Genomic DNA, 19,072 nt, shown 5'->3' with positions numbered 1-19,072 from the left:
AGCCTGGAAGGCGTGGGGCCTCTCTAGGCCGCCGAGTGCCTCCTGCTTCCGGACTGGAGCGGCCTCCGGAGTCGGGGCGCTGCTGTGCGCGAGCTGGAGGTACCCACAGCCTCAGTCGCAGCGTCCAGGGGAGAGGATGTTGGCCCTGCAGGACCAGGCAGGCACTGTCCATTGAGCTGCAGCACAAGTTGGCCTTGACCCTAGCAAAGATTCTGGACTCGGCCTCATTTCCTGGCAGTCTCTGTGTAGGACCGCAGGGGGACATCTGTATCTTCGGCCCCCGCTGTCCTTCTTCGTCCGCATATCGTAGTCAGAAGTGAAAATGCAAAGCACGCACGAGCAATTCACAGTATTTAGCAGGCCCTAGGTGGCAGGTTATTATTCCTGCTTAGTGTCAAGACTCCTCCGCTATTTACTGATTGAATTGTATTAAGCTCTGGTATAGAGGCGTCCCGCATAATTAGAACCTGCTTTCGCGGCTTTCGCAGTGACTTGCATAACCACTCTTTTCGGCGGTGGGTGTAAGCGTCTAGCGTCTCGTCTAATAAGACAGAAAACTGAATTCTGGTTGTTGAATGGCTCATACGTGTCACACGGACTGGTTGTTGGAAACTGAACCACACTCAGTGCCTGGCGATCCAGTAGGTAATAGGAAACCAGCAGGGACTTTCACAGAGGTGACCTGAGACAAAATGGGGGCCTTCGGGCCAAGTGCCATTTGTCTGCTTGGCCCCTGGAAGGAACGTGGGTGCAGACAACTTTGTGCAGACGGATGCTCCCATTACAATCACATGCGAGTCATATGGGCTCAAGACTATAGCATTCACATGTCTCGTCGCGGGCTCGAAATGCAGTCTTGCGCCTTTAAATTCAGAGAGCTTCAGCGAGTCCCGCCCCGGAGGGAACGCACCTGACGGCGGAGGGGCGTGGGCTCCCCCTCATTGGCTGAGCCTCTCAGTGTTTTGGAACGTGTCTGCAGGAATGGAACGCTCCGATTGGAGCGAGGGCCTGCTTGTCTGCGTGCCTCCAGGGCCAGCGGCCGCTCGCTGGGCCTGGGCATTCTGTTCCTAGGTCTTCCACGTTCTACTTCCAGGAGGGTCTGAGGTTTAGGTCCTAGAGGAGCAGAGCGTCCCCGAGTTGGTGCGCTGACACAGAGACGGAGGTATGGCCTGGAGGGTGATGAGGCGGTTCTCTAGGTCACCCATCTCCGGGCGTGGCCCGCGTTCAGGGCACAGTTCGGGGGCGTGGCCCTTGGTCAACCCCTCTGGGAGGGGAGGACTTTGGGTCCCAAAGCCTCAAAGCTCGAGTTCGAATCCATCCAGGCCCTTCCAGTTTGGGGTACTGCCCTTGGTTCCCAGGGCGTTAGTGATCTTTCCATGAATGCGGCTAATAACAGGTTCATCTAGGGGCTGCTGCGTGGCCTGCTCACCCTTTCTCTAGGACAGGCGGGTTTGGCCCTGGAGAGCAAGGACAGGTGGTATCCAGGGACTGGTTGTGTAGTCCGGTTATTTTTAAACACCCCTGCCCTCTCCATCCTCCCAGAGTTAGAAGGCTTGTGGTTGGGGCCTGTGCGACCCCGTCAGGGTCCAGGCTGAGTCCTCTTCAGACAGGTGTTGGAATTAAAAGCGCTTTATAGTTTGCAAAATGGATTCCTGGTCCGTCTGGAAGTGTTGTCAGTATTGGTCCCCGTGCTACGGATGAGGAAGCAGACAGTGGCTCCGGGGCCATGGTGGGTCAACTGGCTGGCGTCTAACCTCGAAGGCCCCGAGCTGTATCTTATTTTTAGTTTGCCCCCTCCAGACAGGTGTCCAAGCTTAGTCACACAGTGCCTCAGGCTTCAGCTACTCCAGGCATCTTGTCATCTGGCAGCTGGGTTCCAGATACCCAGAGTCCAGCAGGAAGGGAGAAGTCCTTGATCCCAGCAGGCTGTGACCTTGTAGTTTGGTGGACTGGGCCCTGGGAGATTTCCTCCCTTCTTCCCAAGTGCCTGGCCCCACCCAGTCACAAACTTTTAAGCCTTCCTCACTGTGACCAGGGCCCTTTTACAGGTGAGCAAACAGGCCCTGACTTCAGGTCTTCGCCTCACTTTTTCTGTTGCTTGGGCTTCCGGCAGCTGAGGACAACATGTTTTTCCATCTCTAGCGCTGTCCCAGGCCCAACAGGCCTGGAAAGCCCTGTCTCCAGAGGTCCTAGGAAGCCTTCTAGGACTGCATTTGTAGCGGTGCTGTGCTTACAACCCCAACAGTGGGGTCTTCAGCCTTGACTTGCATATATCCATGGCAGGAGGCTTTTAGCCTTGGGAAAAGTCTGAGCCATCTCACTCCACACGTCCTCTGACTTTTCCTGTCTAGATTGGGGGGGGGGGTGTAACTGAGTTTCACTGTGGTTCCTACCAAAGATCTGATAGCCTCCCCTCAAACGGACTGGGATCCCAAATTGAGGTCTTCTATGGCTTTTGGGTTTTCCTGACAGAATATCAGAGAGGGTTCCTGTGCCCCAAGTTGGTTAGGAATCTGAGGGCCTGGCCATGTGAGGGCCTGGGAAGTATAGCTGGATTCTGAGGATGGTGAGAGTCTGGAGGCTTTGTAGTCACTGCTCTGAGATCTCACCACTGACTTAGGGACTTCACAGCTTCCATCTCTGGGGTGATGATGATAAGACCAACCTCATGAATTGATCTGGTGATATCAGAGGTCTTGTGCAGGTCTTGAAATGTGACCCCTGCCACAGGCCTAGTGCCTTTCTCTATGCAGCCCCTTTTGCAGGGGTGGGTTGTTCGCAGGTTTCAAGGAAAGAGCTCACCTCAGTCTCACCGGGAAGGAAATCCTTTGAGTGCTCTCTTACTAGAAATTTCCAGGAAGTCAACTAAGGCCCACCCCTCACTTATCCTAGAGCACCTGCCCATACCAGCCCTCTGCCAGCCTGGCTATCCCCCCCCCACCCTCACCCTCACTTGCCCTGCTCTCCTTCTGTTGCAGGAAGACCATGGCTGAGTTCTCCCAGAAGAGGGGAAAGCAGCGTGGTGAGGAAGGCCTGGGCAGCGCTGTGGACTTCCTCTTGGCCAACGCCCGTCTGGTGCTGGGCGTGGGTGGGGCTGCAGTGCTGGGCATTGCCACCCTGGCTGTGAAGCGGGTAAGACCAGGCTGGGTGGGACCTGCCTTAGGCTTCCAGAATAGGAGGATAGGGCTGGGCCCCAGAGAGGCAGTGAGACTTCCTAAGGCTGCCACTAGAGCCTAGGACTCCTGTTCTACCCCATCATTCTGGTTTGCTTTGCTCCCAGGCTTCGCTATGGCTGCCTAGGCATCAGATGCTCTGATTTGTGTTACTTTGCCTGCAGCTTATTGACAGGGCCACTAGCCCTCAGGATGAGGATGATGCCAAGGGAGACAGCTGGAAGGAACTGAGTCTGCTCAAGGCCACGCCACACCAACAGCCCCGGCCCCCACCTGCTGCCCTCAGTCATCCCATATCACCGCTGGCCCCCTCACTCTCTGGTCCAGGTGAGAAGCACTCTTTCCCTTCTGTTGTAGGTGGGGCAGTCCACATTTGGGAGGGGCATTCCAGGCTCTGCCACTGACTTTTTGCAGCCCTGCATGAGCCCCTGCTCCTCTCTGGGCTGTGGGCTCCTTAGATGTTTAATGGGTGTTGTATTTTGCTTTGCCTTGGTGCTGATGATGATACTGAGAGTCTCACCTCTACTACTGAGCTATAGCACCCGCTCTAGCATCATGTTTTTGTCCTTTTCTTCTTACCCAAGTAAGATAGATAACCTCAGGTGGGAAACCTGAGGCCTGGACAGGGGCAAGACTTCCCAGTCTGCATGGAGCTGTTTACATGTAGGGCCAGGATGCTGGGACTTTAAGCAAGGGAGATTTTTGTCGTCAAGCACCCACTGTCCCGAGGACCTGGACTCAGTGCTCATTTCAGGTGTGGAACAAGGACAGGTTATTGCTCAGTGAGTCGTTGCTTAGTTATTGCTCTGAACTTGTTGGGGAGCATTCTGTCACATTCCTCTGGCCCCTTCATTCTGCAGAAGAACCTACAGATACGGAGCCTCAGATGTTACCTCAACTCATCTCCCCAGTGCCACTGTGTCTGACGTTCCAGGAGAAGCTGCTGGCATTTGAGCGGGACCATGTGGTTATCCCAGCGGCTAATGTAGCTTTGGCCAAACAGCTGGCTGGTGACATTGCCCTGGAGCTACAGGCCTACTTGAGGAACAAATTCCCAGAACTGCCTTTTGGGGCACTCGTGCCTGGAGGCCCCCTGTACGAGGGGCTGCAGGCTGGGACCACAGAGCATGTGCGCCTCCTGGCACCGCTGGTACTGGAGCCAGGGCTGTGGAATCTGGTGCCTGGAGTGGACACTGTGGCCCAGGACCCTTGCTGTTGGGCTGTGCGCAGGACTCAGCTTGAGTTCCACCCACGTGGGAGCAGCCCCTGGGACCGCTTCCTGGTTGGGGGCTACCTCTCCCCTCGAGTCCTGCTAGAGCTGCTCCGCAAAGCCTTGGGTGCCTCAGTCAACTGGCCGGCCATTGGCGGCCTGCTCGGGTGCCTCATCAGGCCCAACATGGCCTCAGAGGAGCTGCTGCTAGAGGTACAGCATGAGCGCCTGGAATTCACCATGATTGTGCTCATGGCAATCACGGGGTCCAACCAGGACAACCGTCTCCTTCTGGCCTGGCCCCTGGAGGGGCTGGCAGGGAACCTGTGGCTTCAGGATTTGTATCCGGTGGAGACTGCCAGACTAAAGGCCCTTGATGACCATGATGCTGGCACTCGCAAGAGGCTGCTGCTGCTGCTGTGTGGTGTCTGCCATCGCCACCCAGCCCTGGGGCACCTGGGCCGAGACCATCTGGCCCAGGTGGTGCTGCACCTGGGGGAGAAGGAAGTGGACTGGACTGAAGAGGCCTTGGGAGAGCGCTTTCTGCAGGCCCTGGAGTTGCTCATACGCAGCTTGGAGCAGGCCAGCCTGCCTTGCCACTTTGACCCCAGTGTGAACCTCTTGGGTAGCTTGCGGGAGGACGAGATAGATGACATGGGTTATGCACTGTACAGTGGTCTCCAGGCACCTGAGGGGCTGCTCTAGATGGGTGGGAACCCCGTGATCAGCATGTTTTCTGATGCTGGTGAGGGTATCCACCCCACCCCACAGAGACTTGCAGAGTAAGCTTTGCTTGTAGCCTGAACAAAGGAGGGTACCTTGCCTCAGTCCATGGGGAGAGGCACGTGTGTAGGCTATAGTCTCTTGGATCCTTGATCTTGGAGAGCCTGGGTTGCTGTCACCTGAGCACGGCTGGTCCGCCCTTTGCAGCTTGAAACACCAGCTACTCAGTCAGGTGCCTCCTCAGCAACTAGGGCCAACCTGGGACTTGGGCTCAGTTCATCATCACCAGCAATGAGTCTACTGAGAACATGGCTTCTCCTGTCCCAGGCCAGGTGGATGATGCTCCATTTTTCTGCCAGAGAGAAATTTACTACTTTTTTGGGCATTAGCTCAGTGGAGGTGCAGAGTGCCTGATCTTTTAAATATTGCTTTCTTCCATTCTCGGGGGCTGGTATCACCCGAGACCTGGGAGGACAGTGTTTTGCTATTGAAGTGTTTTCCTGAGGTCTTCTGTGTGTGTGAATTCTGCAGCTCTGCAGCAGAAGCTTGCTTTGAACTGCTGCCCACCTTATACCTCAGGGAAGGCCCCTTTTCCTCTAGCTGGGTGAGTTTTCTCTTCAGGCCGCAGGGGCCCCAGGGAGAGCCCTTTCCCCAGGGCTTGTTTCCGCTGTGGGCTCCCTGAAGAGGAGAGCGTGTTTCCTACCTGATTCCTGGAGGTCTCGGCCTCCTCCCCCTGCAGAGTGCCACAATGAACTGTGAGTGTCCTTTACTCTACTCTGTACCTGCCTGAAGTGGAAGGGATTGGAGGAGGGACAATCTCCTTCCTCTCCCAAGGTTACCGCCTGTTCCTGTATTGTTCCTGCTGAAATAAAGCTATGTATGCCTTGAATGTGAACAAGAATAAAAGGAAAAAATTCGCTCACCTGTGTGACCTGCTGGGAAGGGTATGCTGGTACTCACAGGCTGCTGTTTGGAGCTGAGTCCAGTGGTTTGGCCTTGAGTTCAATCCTAAGGTGACAGGGTTTATTTTAAAAAGTAGTGCTTAGAGCCAGCCATGGTGGCTCACTCCTGTAATCCCAGCACTCAGGAGGCTGAGGCAGGATCATTGCAAGTTTGAGACCAACCTGGGCTATAAAGTGAGTTCAAGTCCAGTCTGAACTGCATAGTGAGACCCTGTCTTTTGTTTTTGTTTTTTCCTTTGGTACCAGGGATCAAACTCATGACCTAGCACTTGCCAGGCAGGTGCCTGTGCCGCTAAGCTAAATCCCTAGCCCAAGACCCGTCTTAAGACAAAAAACCAACCAAACAAACAAACCCAAGAAACTAAGGAGCCAAGCATGGTAATCTATGCCTGTAACCCTAGTACTTGGGAGGCTGAGGTAAGAGGATTGCCAAAAGTTCAAGGCCAGCCTGAACTACATAGCAAGACATGTCTCAAAAAACAGCAAAAAGCCAGGTAGGGTGATACATCGCTGTAATTCCAGCAGTTGGGAGACAGAAGCAGGAGGATTACTGTGAATTTGAGGCTAACCTGAACTATATAGTGAGACTGTCTCAAAAAAAAAGTAGTATCAGTTTAGGCCGCTATAACAAAATACCACAGTTGGATGGCTTATACATAACAGAAATTTACTTAATTTTGGAGCTGGAAGTCTGAGTTCAAAGTACCAAGGTGTCTGTCTGGTGAGAGCCTGTGTCCTGCTCCGTGGATGTCAGCCAGTTGTGGCTTCACATGGTGGAAAGGGGTAAGGGATCTCCTCCATGGCTCTTCCTCGAGTGCTAAGCCAGCCATGTAGGTGGTACCCTCATGACCTAGTCAGCTCCCAGAGGCCGCTTCCTAGTTCTTTTCTTCAGGACTTCAGACTTCAGCATCCGCATGCAGGGGGCACAAACATTCAGTCCATAGCAAGTGAGTTGTAGGAAGTGAACATTAAGGAGGTTGTGGTGTGGTCTCCCCGGCAACAGGAACCAAGTACTATAGTTGTATTTCTTCCCTGAAGGCTGAGCAGCTGATCCCCGTGGTGCATTCTGTAGCCCTTAGCCATGACCACAGGTCTTTAGACAACTGTTTCTCCACCTCTCAGCCTCTTACGGCCTCACAGTGAGGCTGAGCAGCTGTGAAGTCGAGTCATCCTGGCGTCCCTAGGAGCTAAGCTGGGCTCACTTCCATCCCCACAGATGACAGCTGAGGCCTGGGGAGGACTTGGACCCTCGGTGTGGGGCCTGCCCTCTCCCCCAGATCCTCGCCATCACGTCTTGCTTCTGTGGTCCTATGGAGCTATTCCTGAGCAGACCTCTCCTGCTAGCTGTGAGTACAGGGCTGCAGGACACAGGGCAGGGGTGAGGGTGGGAGACTGGCTTGGCCAAGCTGCTCTGGTTGTGTGGTTGGGGAGCTGCACTTAGGTCTTGATGTGTGAGGAACTCCAAGCAGGGTTACTCATTATGGAGAGATTGCAAGGGTGCAGCTGGGGGGAAGGCCAGTGTCTCAGTCATCTGTATGCCAGGGAGCAATAAGACCTTCCTGGGCAGCTGTGGGGACCAGCTGGGTGGGCAGCGCTAGACTCCTGCCTGGCATAGGGACAGCCGCGTTGGAGCAGCTTGTTCGTCCTTGCTGCCTCCTGCCCTAGGCCCGCATCACCAACCTCCATGTGGAGGGCCCTCCCAGCTCCCAGGGAGCCCCCTGGCTCACACAGTCCTGACAGAAGATGAGAAGCAGCTCAGTTTGGTTTTTTGTGGTCTAGAATTGAAACCCAGGGCCACACACATGCTAGGCAGGCATTTACTACTGACCCTCACCTGGCTGTGGGCTCTGCTTAGAACTCCGCATGGTGGAGTGGGTGGTGCATGCCTGTAATCCAGGCATTTGGGAGACTGAGAGAGGAGAGTCACAAGTCTGATGTCAGCCTGAATGACATAGTGAAAGAAACCCTGTCTCAAACAAAACAAAAGCACCCCTTTTATAAGACTAGACTCCTGGGCTGGGGATTTAGCTCAGCAGCACAGGTGCCTGCCTGAAAAGTATGAGGTTGTGAGTTTGATTCTCGGTACCAAAAAAACCAACTGAACAAATGATTCTTGTGTGGTCTGATACGCACTGCTCTGTGGAGGCATCCACTTCAGGTAATTCTTGACTTTCCTGTCATAGCATGGATGCAGTGGGGAGAAGAGGCTGAGTTAAAAGGGAGAAGAGTGTGTGTGTGTGTGGGGTGATGGGGGATGGACATAACACTGAACTACAATCTCTGGTCCTTTGTTTTGAGAAAAGGTCTTGCTGAGTTTTCCAGGCTGGACTCAAATATGTGATCCTTCTGCCTCAGCCTCCTAGAGTGCTGTGTTTATTACAGATGTGTGCCACCATGCTTAGCTGGCTTGCAAAATATTATGATTATGTCACCCAGTCAATTGGACTGGGTGGACTTCAGTTTCCAGCCAGAGAACAGGAAGCAAATGGGTATTTCAGTAGGAGCCTTTGCAGGCTCTTGTAGCCTGGGCTGGCTGTGTCTTGGGGCTTTGTAGGATTATTGCCAAATTCACTCATTCCCCTGAATATGAGACAATACAAGACAGCCCCCCAAAACAAAACAAGACAGCCCAAGTCAGCCTGCTGGGGTAAGCCAGGTGTACCTCAGGACGGGGCCTGAGTGTCCTAATACACAGGTCCTTCAGCAAAAGCCAGGCCATAAGAGTTCCTTGAACTTTACCAGGTGACCAGAACCCACAGTTCTGATGACTTGGGCAAGGATCACCCGGGACGATGAAAAAAAAGTATAAAAAATTGTAATTTATGTAATAGAAAACTAGTGTGGTGTCACCAGTGTAACGGCACATGCCGGAAGCTGGGGCAGGAGGATTGTTGCAAGTTCAAAATCAGCCTGGGTTACCACGGGCGCTCCAGGCCAGCCTGAACTCATTGCAAGACCTTACCTCAAAAAAACAAAAAACAAAAACAAGATAAATAAACTAGTCTACACTTCTGTAATCCCAGCAAGTCTGAGAGGCAGAGGCAGGAGAATTAAAAGTTTAAACTCAGCCTGGACAATTCTGCAACTCAAATAAATAAATAAATAAATAAATAAAGGGCTTGGGGGAGCCGGGTGTGGTGGCTCACGCCTACAATCCCAGCACTCAGGAGGCTGAGGCCGGAGGATCATTGCAAGTTCGAGACCAGCCTAGGCTACAAAGTGAGCCCAAGGCCAACCTAAACTGCATAGAGAGACCCTGTCTCAAAAAGAGGGGGAAAAAAAAAAAAGGGTTAAGGGGAAAAAAACTGGGATACTTCCAAAACTGACATGTAGATTTAATGCAATCCCAATCAAAATACCAGTAGCATACCTCACAGAACTCAAGAAAACAACCCTAAAAATCATTTGGAACCAGAAGAGAACTAAAATAGCAAAGCAGTTCTCAGCAAGAAGGGCAAGGCAGGTGGTATCACAATCCCCAACTTGAAATTATACTCCAAAGCTACTATGATACAAACAGCATGGTACTGGTAACAAAGAACAGACCCAAGGATCAGTGGACCAGAAAATAGAACATGTAGAAATGACTCCAAGGCCAGGGATATAGCTCAGTGCCATAGCGCCTGACCAACAAACATGAGGTTTGGCACCAAAACAAAACAAACCAAACAAACCTAACTCCAAACACACGCAGCCACCTTATCTTTGACAAAAAGAAGCCAAACACCTTCAGTAGATGAAAGGTAGCCACTTTAATAAATGGTGCTGGAAAAAGTGGGTTTCTATGTGCTTATGATTAAAACTAAACCCGTATCTCATGCACTAAAATAAAAATAAATCAGAGATTTAAATATAAAAATAGAAACAACCTTCCGCAAGATACAATAGGTAAAGCCCTCAAAGGCATAGAAGTAGGTAAAGACTTCATGAACAAAACCTGTGCCATCAGAGGAAATACTACAAAGAAGCAACTGGGATCACATCAAAGTAAAAAGCTTCTGCATAGTGAAAGAAACCACCAACAGAACAAAGAAACAATCCAGAGGGGAAAAATTTTATCTTAACTAATTTTTAAAATACATATACATACACATATACATGTTTTTTCTTTCAGCTTGTCGCACTAATGAAATACGATGTTTACACTGTTTATTTCACTAATGAGTATGTTCTCAAGTTGCATCCATTTGCCTGTAAGTCTCGTTTATCCTTATGACTGAGTAGTACTCCATTAAGTAGTACTGAGTAGTACTTCATTGTATACAAATATCACATTTTTTTTTATCAGTTCTTCAGTTGATGAGCATTTAGGTTTTTCCAAGATCCGGCTATTATAAACTGCTACTGTAAACATGGGTGCACATGTATCACTGTGGTATGATATTTTTAATTCTTTTGGGAAGATATTCAGAAGAATAGCTGAGTTGAATGGGATTCCAAAGTCTAGTATTTGAGGAATCTCCACACTGATTTCCACAGTGGTTGCACCAGTCTGGATTGCCACCAACAGTGGAGAAGGATTCCTTCCTTTTGTCCCACAACCCCTCCAGCATTTGTTATTGCTTGATTTTTTTTTGATAACAACCATTCTTACAAGGGTGAGGTGGAATTTAACTTTTTTTTTTTTTTTTGTCTTTTTCCTTTTTATCGGTACTGGGGATTGAACTCACGACTGCCTGCTTGCAAGGCAGGCGCTTATGCTGCTGAGCTAAATCCCCAGCCCCTTAACTGTTGTTTTAATTTGTATCTCTCAAATGTCCAAGGATATTGAGCATTTTTTTCACATATTTATTTGCTTTTTGTATTTTTTTATCTGAGAAGTATGTATTCATCTCAGAAGTTCATTTTTGGATTGGGTCTTAAATCTGAGAGGACTGATTTTTTTGAATTCCTTTGTTTGAGGATAGTTGGCAAACATGGGAAAAAATTTTAACAGTTGCTCCTAGAACAAACAAGTGACACCTAGAACATATTTTCCGAAAACAGTTAAAAGCATTTGCACTGCAATATGAATACCAGTTTTGTAGCATCTCATAGCCCATATGACCATCAACAGAATGAACACAGAAAACATGGTATTTATGTACAAGGGAGTAGTACTGTGCCACGAGGTAGGCTAAGCCTGAATCATTTTTAGGTAAATGGATGCACTTCAAGACCATAATGTTAAGTGAAATAAATCAGACACGCAGGTTAAACATCACATTGTTTTTCTTGTGTGAGAAACTCAAAGGATAAATAAGAAAACGGAGAATAGATATCAAGAAGTGGGAAGAACACATTCAAATGGGAAGGGGAGAAAAATGAGAAGGGGAACAGGGCAGGGAGGAAAGAGAAGGAAGGGAAAAGTGATTTAGAAAAATAAAGTGGAGGGGAAAAAGTGGAACAAAGCTTTCTGTAAATGGGGAGGGGACAAAGGGTTGACGGAAGGAGAGGAAAATGCGGAAAAAGAATTAAACTGTGTACAGGTACAAATCCCTATGAGTGCGATCACTATGTATGCAGATATGTACTAATAAAAATTTTAAAAAAGAAAAAGCATTGGGCATGGCGGCAGATGCCTGTAATCCTAGCACTTCAGAGGCCGAGGCAGAAGACACACCACAAGTTCAAGCCCAGCCTGGGCTACATGAGTTCAGAACGGCTTGAACTGCATAGCAAGACCCTGTCTGAAAAAGCCAAAAAAGAAAAGGAAAAACAACAAAAACATGGTAAATGAGCATCCAGGCAATGCCCAGTGTTGCTTGGGTGCAGTAAGGGTTGTTTTCTTCTTGTTCTTGAATTGCACAAACTGCAGGAAATACAGTAAATAAAAGCCTTTCTAATCAGGTAGTAATTCTGTAATCCCAGCACTGCAGGAGGCTGAGGCTAGCCTGAGGTATATGGTTTGAGGCTGGCCTGAGTTGCATAGCAAGACCCTGCCTCAAACAAAACAACCCCCCCCCCAAAGTCCCAACAAAACATGCAAATGAAAACTTTTCCAATTTAAAAAAGGATCCTGCATATCAGCACGGGGCTGGTGAGGCTAAGTTTCTCATCGCACTGAACAGTGTCATCCTGCATGTGCCACCAGGGTACAAAACTCCCCAAAAGGTTCCATTGTGGGGTGTCCCCTGTAATTTGGCTTGCACCAAGCCTGGTGCATGTTGAGCAAGAACCCCCACCAGAGGTACAGAGCGTGTCGGAAAGTCGAGAGGAGCACAGCCCAGACCTAAGACTTCAAATGCCATGCCCTCTCCCTGATGTGAACCAGCCCAGTAGTTTGTGCTATGGACATACACAAGAGGTACCTGTGGAAAGATTTAAAAAGTACAAATATATCTACGGCCCAGAGACTGTAAACTCCTACAATTCAAAAACAAAAGGTAATTCGATTTAAAAGTGAGCAGGGGATGAATGTGTAGCGTTCTTCAGGGTCCAGCCTGACACGACTGTACCACTGCATCCACTACGGGGGTCTGTCCTTTATCCCATGCCTAGTAGGATGATCATTAAGAGTCAGCTGAGGTGGGGCTGGGGATTTAGCTCATAAGCATAAGCGCCTGCCTTGCAAGCAGGCAGTCGTGAGTTTGATCCCCGGTACCAAAAAAAAAGTCAGCTGAGGTAATGTTCTGACAATCGTTGTACCAGGGATTGAGCTCACGACCTTGTGCTTACTAGGCAGGTGCTAACCCCACTGAGTGCATCCCCAGCCCCTTTGACGACAGTTTTTATTTGTGGTAATGCTGGGGTTGAACCCAGAGCCTTTGCACTAAGCTACACCCTCAATTCAGTTTTCCATTTTTCAAAGGAGTCGTAACATTTACCGCTGTGGTGCATCACCCTGCTCCTGTCACTCTTCCTTTACGTTCATGTAGGCCTGGCTCCCCTGGTTCAGTGCTTTGAGGCAATGTCCTGAGGCCATCTGTGATTCGCGTGCTAACTCTCCACGAGGTGTCTCCCTGGCTCCGGGTTCGGCTGTCAAAGCTGTGCTTCTCACCTCCCCGAGTACTGTGGCAAGTCCCTCCAGGAGTTCCGCAGCTTGGATTCCACAGGGTTCTGGAACGACAGGGGTGTGTACTGTAGTGCCTCCATCTCTGGAGCATTTTATTTGCTTCTTGTTGCTTTTCATCAAAATCTCAGGTCAATTTTTCTTTGTGGTCTTGGTGGTCTCTGGTAATTGCTTGGCATCCCAAGGTTCTTCGAAAAGATCTCGTGCAGCTTCTTGAAATGCTCCAGGGGCAGGGCGGGGTGGTACATGGTAGAGGAAGCTAGTGGTACAGCAGGCAAGACGCTGGGCGCCAGAACCCTTCCTCACCCAGTGGTCAGCTGCCCAGCCCCAAAGCCATCATGGCGACTGCCACGTCACTGTTTGGAACTAGCTCATTTTTGAGACAGGGTCATTCTAAGGTAAGTCACCCAGGAAGGGTTTGAATTTGTTGTTTTTCTGCCTGTTTTCCAGAGCAGCAGAATTACAGGTGTGCCAGCACTCCCGCTTGGCTTATTTCTGAGTGCTGGGATTACAGGCAAATGCCACCATGTCTGGCTCCTACACAATTTTTGACTTACCTCTTTGCCCTTCCAGCACTTCCCATCTCTGGTGGCTGCTTCTTGTACGTTGGATTTTCTTGAAAAGGACTCATTGACGCTTTTCCGGAGAATATATACAAAGGGCCAGTAGGCACATGAAAAGCTGTGCCATCAAGAAAATTCAAATCAAATGTTCAAACTGCACCTTCACGATTGGGTATGGTGGTACACACCATCATCCTCGTGCTCTGGGAGGCTGAGTCAGAGACATAGCAAGTTTAAGGCCAGTGGCAGCTACAATTCAAGGCCAGTGTGAGCTACACAGCAAGACCCTGTCTCAAAAGACTCTAGTCATGGCAAGCCCATACACACAGGTATTTTTTTTTTTTTTTTAATGAACACAGGTATTAAGAAAGCTCTTTGTAAAGGGGCATGCCTGTAATTCCACTACTCTTGTTAAAACTGAGACAGGATTTCAAGTCTGAGGTCAGCCTGGGCAACTCAGGAAGACCCTGTTGTGAAACAAATGAAGGAGCAAACAGGGTTGGGGGTGTTGCTCAGCGGCAGAGTGCTCGGAGCAGTATGTTCAAGGCCCTGAGCAACCCCTAGAGCTGTGACACAAAGCAAACGAGCAAAAGCAAAGTAAAAAGTATTGACCAGAAGAGAATAAGTATTGAACAGGGTATGTAGCTGGTGAGACTATAACATGGTGTAGCCACTGTAGAAGCTTGGTGGTTTCTCAAAACAGGGTTGTTACTAAATGATCCTGCAATTTCATTCCTAGTCATATGCACAAAATGACTGAAAACCAAGAACAAATTCATACAAAAATGTCCGTAGCAACACTATTCACAACTGCTAAAATATGGAAATGCAAACATCAATCATGATGCAGTACCAGTCTTTCCTGATCTGTGGTTCCAGCTACCTGTGATCAATTGTGGCTCAAAAATAATGTCTTGGTTCTCTCAAGAGTGACCACATTGGGGGCTGGTGATTTAGCTCAGCGGCATAAGCGCCTGCCTTGCAAGCAGGCGGTCGTGAGTTCGATCCCCGGTACCGATAAAACTGAAAAAGCTGTTAGAATTATTCTGTTTGTGTTAAAATGTTTTTAGTTGACCACACCAACATCCTCCATCTGTTTTTCTCACTGTGCCTAACTGTATAAACTGATGTTAATTCAAAACAGTTTACTGTAAATAGGCTTCAGTATTACCCAAGGTTTCTGACATCTGTTCGGAGTCCTGGAGCACATTCCTCAAAAATAAGGGGGACTCTGCATACGGTGACAAATGATTCAGTCATAAAGTACTGATCCATGCTCTATTGTGGATGAACCTTAAAAACATCATGCTTGTGGAAAAAAAAAACCAAAAAAACAAAACAAAAAAAAACCCCATCATGCTTAGTGAGAGAAGCCAGACACAGGTTATCGATTATATGGATTCTATTTATGCAAAATGTCCAGAACAGTTAAATCTGTAGAAATAAACAGGTAGATGGCTGCCAGGGGCTGGGAAAACCCAGCACTGGAGGTTTGGGGACTCAGTTGCTTACCTCTGACTAGGCCGTGTCAGAACAAGGGCAGGAACCCGTATTTCACAAGCCCTTTGCCCTGACACCCAGCCAGCAGAGCTGGCTTGAGGGCAGAGGCTTACAGTCCCAAATGCTGAGAACAGTTTATTTCTTTGCTTACGGCAACTGTGATCACAAAATTCATACCCTTGAAGAACCATATTCTTGCTTCTCTGTGAACTGTAAAACCATCACACTGACCATGTATTCTTCACAGGGACACATACTATCCTCGCTGCAGCCTTGGCAAGGGCGGAGGGTGCTCAGTGTTCTGAGTCTTGCACTCGCAATTCTGCTCCAATTGATAAATTGGGGAGGTGACAAGTTTGGCTTGACTCTCACCATATGGCAGGGGGGAAGGAGTCACCAGGGTCAGTGTTGGGGAGTACCTCTTCCACTACTGGCTGGCAGACACTGTCACCAGACACTGTGCTGCACTGTCAGTTGTAATAGATTATTTACTAAGGCACATGAGCTAGGGGTGTCTGGGCTTCTGAATGAAATGGAAGTGAGGTGTCCCCTGCAGATCTGGTATTAGGAGAGCCACTTCCCATTATGACACCCTCCACCCCAGCACCGGCATGGAGAGCATGGCCATCAGGGCTGCTCCGAGCCTGTGACAGAAGTGCTGCCTCCTCCCTGGAAAGCTGTAGGTGCTTCTCGGTTTGCTGTGCAGTAGGCCACGGCCGTGAGTTCACAGCCACCACTGGTTATGTCCTCTGCCACCAGCCTTGCCACCATATGGGGGTGGGTAGTGTCATGGGGCAGCAGCATGTCTTTTCAGCAGTGGCTGTGGTGATATCTTGAGCCCTGGGCAAAGTGCCACTATCTAGCACAGCCAACCTTCTTGAGGGAGGTCTGGCTTTTGTGCTCTTTAACGAAAAGCCAAAAGCCAATTCCAAAAGCCATACTCTCCTAGAGCAGTGAACAGCCACCTAGTCCTAGTTAATTCAACTCTCAGTCTGAGGAAGTGACCACTCTACCCTGTACTGCCTTCATCTATTCTGGTGACAGAAGGGGCGGGTGTGTCCAGGCTGGTGGCAAAGACTGCATTTCCGTGATTTCTTTGTTGTGGACCCTGGGTCTGAGGAAGTGGTCCCGGCTCTTTTGCTCCTGGCTTCTGGCCCCTGGGTTTTTCCTCTGCCTCTTGGCCAAGGAAGGGCTGTAAAAGTCCCTGTGGGAAAAGTTAAGAGGCTGAATTTAGAACTGACACCCACTCTAAAGTGGCAAGAGACACAGGTGGTGTTGGAAGGGGTATATGGGTTATACTTCCTCTTCTCTATGAAGGACAGTTCCATGTCAAATAGGATGTATCTACCACCTTATGCTACCTGATGCTTCTAAATGTCCTAGGCTCTTGGGCAGTATCCAAATAAAAGGGGCACTGGTTCACTGTGGGTAGGGGCTACACTGGCCACAGGGAAAGCACCAATTAGTAGTAGTTGTTCTTTAATCTGGAATAAAGATTGTGACTCACTGCTTTGCAGAAAGTGGTCAATGAGGAAAGCGGACCAGGATAGCTGGGAGCCTTTGTACAGCCTTGCCTAATACAAGGCCCTGACGCCTGTCATCCCTGGTCTGTGAGTGGAAACCTAAGCAGGACCTACATGCTCTGCACCTCACCTGGGGCCGTGTTCTCATCAGCCCACTGAAAGAAGCCACACTGCTGCTCCCGTGGCTTGGCACACGTGTGGAACTGGCGCCCCTTGTTGGGACCGTCCTTCTGCACGGTCCTGGTGACGGCAGGGTGGCTGCACAGGCAGAATGTGCCGCTGCCACTGCCCCCACTAGGGTTGCTGCTGAACCCATCAGCGTGGTGGCCTGGGCCTGCTGGATGTCCAAAAGAGCTGCCTGGGAGTCTTGACGCAGAGTCAAGGGCCCCTCCCGCGCCGGGAGGGCTGCTGTCGGCCCAGAGGAAGAAGCTGCAGGCACCAGTGCTGCACTTGTAGAACTGCCGACCCTGGTTGGGGCCGTCCTTGCGCACGGTGAGCAGCACAGCCTCCTGGCCACAGTTGCAAGTCACGGAGTTGCTCTCACCGGTGGCAGCAGCTGGCAGAAGGAGGTTTTGGGCCTGAGCCTGTGAGGGTCTGGTCAGTCTACTGCCGGGAGGGCGGGAGTGGCTGCTGTCCATCCTGTTCACAGACTGGCTAGCCTGCAGGTGGCCAGAGGGCTGGCTGCCTCTAGGAGGACCCCGTGAAAATCGCAGGCCCAGGATTTCCTTCAGCGTCTCATCGCATCCACCAATGCAGCCCACAAACTCCAAGGGCATGGTGGGGGGAAGGCTCCCACGCTTGAATCTGAACTTCAACCTAGTGAGACCAGAAGATGAGATAAAACATTACTAGTTGCTCAGCATCTTCTCCTTGGTTCTCCAGCCACAGGCCAACCCCTCATTCCCTGAGGAAGCCCGTGCAAGGCACCTGTCGGTCCCTGCCCAGCCAACATGAGCCCTGTACCAACATCACAGGAATGCAGAAAGGAAAGCAGAGCATAAACCACCCACACAGACACTGCTGAGAGCTTCCATTTCTCTGTACCAGGACTCCCAAGGTGTGATTCTAAAGCCCTTCCGGTGAGGTGAATCTAAGGATGCTAAGGAGCTGCATCTAGTTTGCTCTCATCCTTCTTTACAACAGTTTTTCAGAGGTAACAGTATACGCAAGGCTGATGGAAAGGGCAGATGGGGATCTAATATTCAAGTGGAAAGCAATGTCATTCTCTTCTTTGGTATTATAGTATTTTTTACTTTGGAAACTAGGTATTTTATCCTGAAAGTCACTGAAAAAGTTTATATTAATAAGTAATGAATTCCTATAAATGAGTAAATATTTTAAAAGATGTCACCACTTTAACTTCAAATATGATATATAATGAAAAACAGTACCCACAAACAAAAGCCCTTTGTGCTTCTCACGGATTTCTTAGTGTGTGAGTGCTCCAGTAACCAAGAAGCTAGAGAACCACTGTCCTGCACTGGGGACCTGGGCTTTTTGGAGGAGCCTGGACACGGTACTTAATATATGAATAATTTCCTGAGTTCAAAGCTGAAAGATCTGTCTGGAGAGATCAGGGGAAGGACACCTCCTGAACTCCACAGGATGCAGGGAGCGCTCCCCAGACTGAGCCACAATGAAAACAGCAGAGCGGGATTAGGCTGGCTCGTAGGCTGCAGCAGGAGAGGCTGAAACCATGCAGTGCTTGAGTATGACATGCCCTGGATGCCCCACACAGACCTCAACAGGAGACAGCTGGTCCAGGGCGCACCCTTGAGAGGCACTCGGCTCACCTGTACACGGGTGCCGGCTGACAGACTGGACACACGCTGCCATCCCTGCTGACTTCCAGAACTGAGTCAGGAAACCACATGGCCAGTCGGCATTCTGGGAAACCTGTGCAGCTAAGGTAGAAACTGGGGAGCAAGTGAGGCTGGGTCAGACCACAGGAATACAGGACACACATGACTTGTCACCTTACTGCCAAAGGAACTTTTCCAGCTGACTGAAGACGACATTGTTTTTGGAGGACACTTAATGGATACAGTCACTGATGCTGCGTGACTTGGACAAACTGGGCTGCATTTATTTTTCACATCCCTGAAAGATAAGGCAGCCACTACTGACCTTGCTTTCTCCCTAAAAAGCCAGCACTCTCCAAGGTCGAGCTATCACTAAGTAACGTGCACATCTTACTTGTCACAATCCAGGGCTGGGATCTGAGGACCCGTTCGTCTGTGAGTAAAATGAAGCCTGGAATGGCATGAAAGTCTCCCCCCACCACACCCAGACACTGAACGGGAGCCAGAAAAGCCACCTTGTCTAGGGAAGGAACCTTTACCCACACATAACCTGCTCAGCTTCCTTGGACATTTCTTGACACTTTCTATTCAGGAAACTTGAGGTTTGACTAGAGAACCTTAGAGA

General features: G+C 49.8%; 2 protein-coding genes across 3 annotated transcripts in view; one reads left to right on the top strand and one right to left on the bottom strand.

The window, feature by feature from the left end:
• The first annotated feature begins 987 nt into the window (after positions 1 to 987).
• Positions 988 to 6,028, top strand: Mief2 (mitochondrial elongation factor 2). Its single transcript, XM_003465964.5, has 4 exons — positions 988 to 1,162; positions 2,979 to 3,132; positions 3,338 to 3,500; positions 4,034 to 6,028. The coding sequence occupies exons 2-4, from the start codon at positions 2,986 to 2,988 to the stop codon at positions 5,086 to 5,088; spliced, it is 1,365 nt and encodes a 454-aa protein (XP_003466012.2). The 5' UTR covers positions 988 to 1,162; positions 2,979 to 2,985; the 3' UTR covers positions 5,089 to 6,028.
• An 8,978-nt stretch (positions 6,029 to 15,006) lies between these two features.
• Top3a (DNA topoisomerase III alpha) overlaps positions 15,007 to 19,072 on the bottom strand; it is a 28,509-nt gene continuing 24,443 nt past the window's right edge. For both annotated transcript variants that reach the window (XM_003465901.5, XM_013148337.2), the window contains 3 exons: positions 18,439 to 18,561; positions 16,776 to 17,461; positions 15,007 to 16,326 (listed from right to left, as the gene is read on the bottom strand). In XM_003465901.5, the coding sequence (XP_003465949.1) occupies positions 16,148 to 16,326; positions 16,776 to 17,461; positions 18,439 to 18,561 (988 nt within the window). In that variant the 3' untranslated portion in view covers positions 15,007 to 16,147. The remainder of the gene's footprint in view (positions 16,327 to 16,775; positions 17,462 to 18,438; positions 18,562 to 19,072) is intronic.

Source organism: Cavia porcellus, unplaced genomic scaffold (genome assembly GCF_034190915.1).
Source record: "Cavia porcellus strain 051 isolate PalLab524CR breed Dunkin Hartley unplaced genomic scaffold, mCavPor4.1 scaffold_32, whole genome shotgun sequence".
In the NCBI taxonomy this organism is placed as follows: domain Eukaryota; kingdom Metazoa; phylum Chordata; class Mammalia; order Rodentia; family Caviidae; genus Cavia; species Cavia porcellus.
This window is presented reverse-complemented; position numbering and strand designations above follow the sequence as displayed.

What these genes read in the sequence shown, in the direction of transcription:
- Mief2 (XM_003465964.5), top strand. Translation starts at nt 2,986, where the DNA reads ATGGCTGAGTTCTCCCAGAAGAGGGGAAAGCAGCGTGGTGAGGAAGGC. An exon ending in CCACCCTGGCTGTGAAGCGG is followed by an intron (nt 3,133 to 3,337) that starts GTAAGACCAGGC and finishes CTTTGCCTGCAG; the next exon opens with CTTATTGACAGGGCCACTAG. An exon ending in CCCCTCACTCTCTGGTCCAG is followed by an intron (nt 3,501 to 4,033) that starts GTGAGAAGCACT and finishes TTCATTCTGCAG; the next exon opens with AAGAACCTACAGATACGGAG.